Consider the following 8111-nt stretch of genomic DNA (forward strand, 5'->3'; position numbering starts at 1 on the left):
TGCTGATCAAAATGAAAACTGAAAAAGAAGGATGGTAAGACAGAAAGAGAGAGGAAGAGAGGTACTCACGCCTGCCCTCCCCGGCCGGTATCCCTGCACAGTAGTGCTTGATGTCCAGTGCACAGGACTGGTGCAGTAGTGGATCGACATGGATGTCAGCCTTCCCTTCTTGTAGCAACCGTAGCACTTGTTGTAAGACAACAAACAAGCCCAGTAACTACATGATACAATGTTGTGACTGGATAAGAATAAACAGCTTGGCTATCACAAGAAAATAGAGTTGTTATGGATTTTGCATTCTTGGTTTTCACCTAATCAAGTCATTGAATGGTGCTGATGAATTTGAATTTTTTTACTACCTTTGGTCATTTAACTAATAACAAAAGCTTTAAACCATAACACTACTCAATCAACATCATTAGTCAAGAACTTACCGTCTGGCACATTTTGCTGAATTTATTTTTCTCAGAGAACTTTTTCTTGAGACACTCCTCCACACTGCCAGTCTCAGGTTTGTCATCTCCTCGCTGCACATTTTGGTCATCTAAACACGGAAGGAAAAATCGGTCATTCTTGTCTAAATTCTATATTTTTCTCTACAACTCGGGGGCAGTGCCTACATGTACGTCCTTCAAAAAAGTCATTTGTTCCAATGCTATAAGCCTTATCATATGGATGATAATTTTGCTGGTCACTTGGTTGGTCTACTGGGATGATGTGATTATCACCACTCTTATTTTCCCATAACATATCAACTTGATGAAACTATTCCTGCAGTATGAAGATCATATCCTCACGGAGTACCCCCCTCCCACTCAGCAGGTTTGAGCACATACCTCCTCCATACAGCCCTGTGCCAGCTGTGGGTCCATCCTGTAGTCGATGGCTGCCTCCCTCATCAGTTCTTTAATGTGGTCCTCACATTGTGGAGACAGCCGCTGCATGGAGGAACAGGGAGGATTCAAACCTCAAGGTTAACCTTCTCCCTGCTGAAGGCTAAATATGTAAGTTAGCAGGGATATGGTTAAACTTTAATACAATGTTTAACAAGCTGGAAGTGTGAAAGAAAGCAATTTACCAACTTGTCTTGGTTACCATACTCTTTTTTTTGTTGTTACTCCTCATATCACAGTGTGGTTCAGATTGTACTAGTAATTAGCAGTTATAACTTGTAGCTGACAATTTACAGGGTAAAATAAAAATCAGAGCACTATCAGGAAACAATACGCACATTCTTGCCCACTTTGGCCTTGAGGCAGCCGATGACTTTGCCCTCCAGTTCTGTTGACCTTGCTTCAGCCAGGATGTCCCTGCAGAACTTAGGGACGTCTTTCTTGCATTTCTTCTGCAGCTCAACATCCAGCCTGTAGTCTTCTGCCTGCTCAATCTGTCTTTGTGTGATAGCTTTCCTACATCTGAAGGTAAAGAAGTGAAGAACATCAGATTTGATCTTCACTCTGTTATCACACTGGGATCACCTACTGTCTTTATTTCCCATTTAACCTTCAGCATGCTAAGGCAGCTGTTTGGCACCGGATTTGTAAGGGTTACAGGGTTAGGCAGTGGGGAGAAGAATACATAATAATTTAGAGCATGGGCAATTTATTTACAAGTTTTGGAGCTTAACTGTTTTTTCTATTCTGGAATTTCCAAATTCCTACTCAACAAATACAAAAGATGACTCAGTAATATTGTTTTCTTTCTTCCTTAGAACATGGCACACAAAGTCAAAATTTGTCAATCACATCTTCACACAGTCATTTTGTAGTTGTTACCTTTCATCCATGAATTCATTGTTCTTGTTTTTCCTGAGGCAGTGTAACACGTCCTTAGGGTCAGACTGGGGGCAGAACCGCTGGGAAGGACAAAACACCAACAGTTATCACTGTTATTCCCATAAAATGGCAAAAACATGTATGGAGTTCAAGCACTTTCATGTTCTTTCTTTATATTTTCATACATGGAAGGGACTTGAATGAAACAGCTTGACCTGAGCTTTACCTTCACCATAGGTTTACAGTCCCTCATGAAGCCGTAGTCCACACTGTTATCAGTCAGTTCCTCCCGCTCACGGTTAAACAGTTTGATATGACAGCCGTCAGACAGCTTCTTCTTGTGTCTCTTCAGACACTCCAGCATACGAGCGTCCCCTGCCTGCTCCGTGTCACAGTGCTTCTTGATGTCATCGTGACATTCATGCATCAGTTTGGGGTCTAGACGCACATCCTCACCCTGTGAAGACCACAGAACATGTCACACTTGACTAGCTATTGTACAATTTCAAGGACAGTACATCAACTCATTCCAACATGCACTATAATGTTTCACAATGTCATGTTCACAGAATACAACCCTTTAGTACAGTACAATTTATCATTTCTGTCACTTGCTTCTTAGGTTATATGTAATACAGTACTACAGTAATTATTTGTGGTATAAAGTTTCTGGTCCAACTGCTGGTTCCACAAACACAATTATAGATCCAAGCCCTGGCAGGATAAAAGACCAAACAGCTACTTTAAACCGAGTAAGACTTGTACCTACCCTGTCCAGTAACTCCACCCTGAGCTGTCCCCTGCAGTCTTTAGAGATCCTGTGTTTGTTCTCCATCAGTGTGTCATTCCTCACAATCTCACTCAGACAGGAAACAAGATCAGCTCTGAAACAACACAGGCAGGCTCACATGAATGCACATGTAAATGTACATTAGACTCAGGCTTCTTCTTTCTAGCTCAGGCCACATTAATGTACAGATACATAAATTCAGGTTTCTTCTTTCTAACTTGTGCCACACAAACTTACAACCACATAGCCTTGCTTCTTCTAGTATAGTTGACATTAAAAATGAATTCATCCTTTCTTTGATTTTGTCAATCATTCAAAACAGCCAATGTGAAGTCTTTCTGAATAAGACTGCAGCATACTTGTTCTTGATGTTGCGGCAGTACTTCACCACATCTGACTTGCAGGCCTCCTTGAACTTGAAGCTGAATCGGTAGTCCTTCAGCTGGATCTGGATAAGTGTGGTGGAGAGATTAGAATGTCCCTTATTACAGCATTACAAAATATGTATGCATGAATACAGATCATTGAAAATAAATGGACTAGCAAGGAGGTTGTCACTATTTACTGGTCGAGAAAAATCTAAATTGTTGAAGTTTGAATAATTGTCTCTCAAAAAAATGATCTAAAACCCCATCTTTGATAACATACTCACCAGCTGCATGTGCATGATGCCGGCTGCACATTTCTTGTTCATCTCGTGTTCGTTCTTGTTTTCAATCAGGCACTGCAGCAAGGCCCCATCATCCTCTTCTTTGTCAACAATGTCCTAGAGACATCCAAGGATGGGATATGAATACCTAGTATCTTTTCACAGACAGACTCTTTCTCTTATCTTTCACAGCACATTTCACAACACATCTGCATATCAACTGGCAACTTCAATGCCATTTATACCTGACACAAAGCATGTCTCCATCACGTATGCATGCAGTACTATCATGTATACCCTTTTTCCATGAGAGGTGAATAGGCACTATGACTCTCTATTTCTTTGTTTACATCACTTCTATTTTCAAAACCACCAAAGATCAGACTTTTTTCTGGTTTACTTTCTTATGCCCATACCTTACCTTACCAGGGTTCAGAACCTTGGTGGTTATGTCAAGATTCAAACTTTGGAATTTTGACGTGATCCAAAAGTAAAAGAGTTACCAACCTCTAGACTACAGCAATCTCCAGACAGTTAAGGAAGTCTTAGATGTCCAGTTCACTCACCTTACAGTACCTCTTTATCATAGGGGCACAAGACATCATGAAGATTCTGTCCAGATCCAGATCCTAAGAAACAGACAGTAATATCAATGGTAATTAATGGTAATCCTTTGGGCATTTTGACATACACAATGGGCAAAGATCTATACACATGTACATGTACATGCAAATAAACAAAATATATCCGAATGCCTTACTGACCTGAGATGACATCTGGGTGAAGTTGCCCACTCGTTCTCTGCAGGGTTTGCTCAGGTTCTTGAAGTTGTCCTGGAGGCAGTGCATTTCCTGTAGCAGCAAAATAGCAAACGGGCATTCAAGAATCAATGAATGGTCCAACAATGCTGATTTTCGTCCTTGTCAACAGTCCTAGAGGTCACAGCTAATGTACTGAGTAGGAATGATATTACAAATAGTATTTCATTTTTGGATTTTTGTTTGTTTCAGAGTTTCAGAGGTTTTTGTCCTTGGTTTGTTTTAAATTACATCATTCCTACCCTCATACATATGAGAATCCTGTTAGTATATACAATCTACAGTGTAAAGTGTTTGAGTGGGGGTAAAGCTGGGAAACTGAGAGAGAAACTACATGGTTAAGCAGGCTAGAGTCCAAGTTGATGAGCTGAAAACACCTTCACCATGCAAGGATTGTAAGTCACCCTTAAGTAGAACCTCACAGTGTCCCTGCCATTGTGTGAAATGAACAAAATATGTTTCCTATTAACTAGTATGATAATATAAATCCTATGCTATGCAACACTTAGTCTAGATATACTTTGAAATATATTCGAAGTAATTGTAAATGTTACAATATTTTCTGGCAAGGACACTTTGAGATTCTGTTAGTACTTTGAGATCAGTATTAAAAAGAGAGAGGTTTGGATGAATCCTGTGGCAAGTCACCTGGTCAGGCGGTATCTGTAAAGTTGCCCCATCAAACACATCCATCTGCAAATGGCCACACGTTAGTGCCAAACAGAGCATGTTAGTTCACAACAACAGCAGGTGAAATATGCTCAGGCAAGTGATAGCAGAGGAACACACTTGTCATGCCTCTTCCTGCCCCTTTAGCATGCTGTGAGCAATACATGTACATGTACTAGTACTTGACCTGACATGTGTGAATGCGGACATTCAAATGTACACACTGCAAGAAGTAGAAAAGATGCTAGGCTGTTATGTGTTTTCTTTTCTAATCAGGATTGCCAAACAGAAATTACGTAAATATCACACTAACTTACAAGCGTCAGAGGAGGATGCAAAGCAGAAATTTAAGTCAGCATGATGTATGTTAAATTGAAAGAAAACAATTCCATGAGGTCTCAGGCAATGTCACTGTTACATGTCATCTGGGATATGCAAGTCAAATAAAATTTTTCTGAAGAAATCAATGAGAATGTATAGTTTATAGTTTATATGACAGCAATCAGAAAAGGGATCAAGGTCTACGAGAAATGCCAGAGTTAGTTTACCACACTAACACACAAGGGATAACTCCAAACAGCTAACATGAGATGTCACTTACCTCTCCTTTCTCTACATTCTCTGAGCAGTACTCCCCCAGGTCCCGCAGGCAAGCCTTCTCCAACATGGGGTTCAGTCGGACGTCCACCGCTCTCTGGTGCATCACACGGCGCACTTCAAACGCACAAGCGTGGCTTAGCTGTGTAAAAAAAATGTATAATGATATGATCAGACAGTGCTATACACTGGTGAGCCCATTGACACAACATTAAATTGTGTTTTCCATCCAAACTTGGCTCTTATTACGTGTCAAATTATTACCCTCATTTAAAAGAAATCTTTCTCCAGTCACTCCAATAACTTCTAAAAAAGAAAAGCATTGTCTGTTCTATTACCTTTGCTTCATCTTTCCTGTAGACATGCCTGTAGAGACATGAGAAGACGATTCCTGGTGGAAGGTTGTCATTGGTATCGTTCCAGTCTGGGCCTGCGTTACAGAGTCGCTCTGCTTCTTTGGCACACTTCCTGTACATCCGTGGGTCCAACCTGCAACCAGACATGTTGGGTTAGGCCTTCATGGATCAACAACTACATTCCTGTTGTCATACATTAGTGATAGGCACTATTATAATTCTTCAAATCTTGTATATATTAACGGTGCATATACTATACTGTAATTCACTTTACATGTATGTTCAAGGTAGTAAAAGTTTGCAGTCTGAGAAAAATGGAGGACCTGGTGTTTAACGAACTATATGTTTAAAGTGGCAGCAGGTGCACAAAAATGAAAGTTGGCGAATTCTTTACTAACGGTAAGTTTGCGGTACAGAAGAGACCGTAAAAACCGTGAACATAAAAGTACTGCGACAAAAAAATCAAGAATAACAGTATATTAGATGAACACATGGTTATGTAATAATGACAGCCTGTGCTCTATTGATGCAGTGTTACAGTCAAATGTACTTGACGGAAGCCTCTGGGCTTACCTCCAGTCCCTGGAGATGAAGTACTGCAGCTCCAGCAGTTTCTCCTCACAATCCTCCACCATAGAGGGTGTGTACAGGTGCTCCATTAAACATGACAGGATCCTGCAGGGATACAGACAACACACATACAGTACAGCAGGCTGTTTCAACTAGTCACACTACACGTCTTAACAAACATTAGCTGATCTACATGTACTTATAGTTTTCCATCTCCTAGGCGATGACCCTATCATATTGGCATTTATTTGGGCAACCCAGTCTTAAAAGCATATTTCAGGAGGTAATAATTAAAGGTATATCTGTCAAAGTTGCTTTCTCTTTACTGTATACATTTTTTTTCTCTCTTGGTCACACAAATGCTGTATTGGAAACGAATGTGCTTCTTAGACCCATATAAAGCTGTTACAGAGAAATACACAATGTTTATGCAAGAAGCAGTGATGCACTTCAATGGAAAAAAGTCACAGGTTCCATCAGTCTCCTTCAGACTTTCAAAGCCAGCATGGCAGAGAACTTACATGGCATCTCCAGGTTTGATGTCCTTACAGGCAGTCTGTACCACCGGTTCACAGGCATCCTGCAGGGCAACGTCCATCCTGTAGTCAAACCCTGCATCTGCCTCCTTCACTAGAGACTGCACCTGGAAACACACATGGAAAACTTGGTTAATGATATCATCCCTGCTATCATTGTCACTGGGATATCTACATCTTCACTCTCTCTCTCTTGGCTTGGCTTTGCTGACAAATATTTTTCAAGAACCCTTTCCACTTATCTACATAGATGTGCATGAAATGACCACCTATGGATGTAGTAATATCATGTTACTACATCTCTTAACTTTAGTATACATAGCTTGATAGACTGGATTTTCTCTCATAACACCTTTCGTCACTTCTGACTTCTTTTAACAGTACCAGAGTGGTCCTTTTGTACCTGCGTGGTTATCTTATAATTCTTTTTCCTAAAATGTAGGCTAAACCAATGATGCTTGGTTATACTTACTGCTATCAAGCAGGTCTTGCTCAGCCTGTTTTGTCCAGTCTTGGAGTCGTCCATGCCGTTCTGCATGAGACAGTGGATAGTCCTGCCCTCCTTCTGCAGACCGTTGCACAGGCTCTCAATTTCACCTCGGCAGTTCAGGACGATCTCGGGAGAGATCTGGAAGTCTGACATCAGCTGCCGCCTCATGTCAAACATCTCCCCCTGACAGTCACCACTCACCTGACGGCCTGGGAGCATAAAACATGACCAACACTTACAAAAAATATAAAAATATGCTTTTCCTGATACCACACTTTCAGCTAATTACTCAGCCCTGTACGGTATTGCAAATAGTCTTAGACCAACTTTCATTTGTAATCAAATAAAACCAAACTGATTTTAACGAATCAGAAGCATATCCGAAAGCCAGTGTCAGTAGAGCACCACATTTACAGGTAACCATAAAGATCCCTGAACAAAACTTAAGGAAGACAACATAGAGATGGTTGCCTGGAATTAATGTTGTCTGGTAATACAGCACACAAGACTATTATAGGAGAAGAAGGACTTACCCTTCTGTATGGCATTCTCCAGGCACAGTAAGATGAAGGACAACTTGGCAAATTTCCCCTCTGGCATGTTATCTACCCTGCAGTGGTAGTGCTTGATGTCTTCTTTGCACTTCTTGGCCAGGCCGTAGTTCACCTTGTAGTCCTGGCTCACCATGCGCTGTCGTATTATCAGCTTTTCTCGGCACTGCAAGATGCATGAAAGTCAACGTTGATTTAGACCACCCATGTGTGTTATTAAGTAAAAATGGGCCATTAGTCAGGTCAATACGAAGGAAATATGACATGAAAGGGTAATAAATCATCATATTGACCCGGGTACAGGTCCTTA

General features: G+C 40.9%; 1 protein-coding gene across 1 annotated transcript in view; it reads right to left on the reverse strand.

Annotated features, from left to right (window-relative positions):
• LOC109473324 (Golgi apparatus protein 1-like) overlaps positions 1-8111 on the reverse strand; it is a 61561-nt gene that overhangs the window by 11605 nt on the left and 41845 nt on the right. The window contains exons 19-36 of the mRNA XM_019773194.1: positions 7784-7967; positions 7233-7459; positions 6746-6867; positions 6228-6329; positions 5637-5787; positions 5303-5440; positions 4681-4725; positions 3979-4065; positions 3781-3843; positions 3218-3331; positions 2925-3013; positions 2545-2659; positions 2002-2232; positions 1776-1855; positions 1232-1415; positions 837-938; positions 445-544; positions 70-186 (exon numbers count right to left, since the gene is read on the reverse strand). Of these exons, the coding sequence (XP_019628753.1) occupies positions 70-186; positions 445-544; positions 837-938; positions 1232-1415; positions 1776-1855; positions 2002-2232; positions 2545-2659; positions 2925-3013; positions 3218-3331; positions 3781-3843; positions 3979-4065; positions 4681-4725; positions 5303-5440; positions 5637-5787; positions 6228-6329; positions 6746-6867; positions 7233-7459; positions 7784-7967 (2251 nt within the window). The remainder of the gene's footprint in view (positions 1-69; positions 187-444; positions 545-836; positions 939-1231; positions 1416-1775; positions 1856-2001; positions 2233-2544; positions 2660-2924; positions 3014-3217; positions 3332-3780; positions 3844-3978; positions 4066-4680; positions 4726-5302; positions 5441-5636; positions 5788-6227; positions 6330-6745; positions 6868-7232; positions 7460-7783; positions 7968-8111) is intronic.

The sequence above is a fragment of the Branchiostoma belcheri genome, unplaced genomic scaffold (genome assembly GCF_001625305.1).
Source record: "Branchiostoma belcheri isolate BF01 breed outbred unplaced genomic scaffold, Haploidv18h27 scaffold3, whole genome shotgun sequence".
In the NCBI taxonomy this organism is placed as follows: domain Eukaryota; kingdom Metazoa; phylum Chordata; class Leptocardii; order Amphioxiformes; family Branchiostomatidae; genus Branchiostoma; species Branchiostoma belcheri.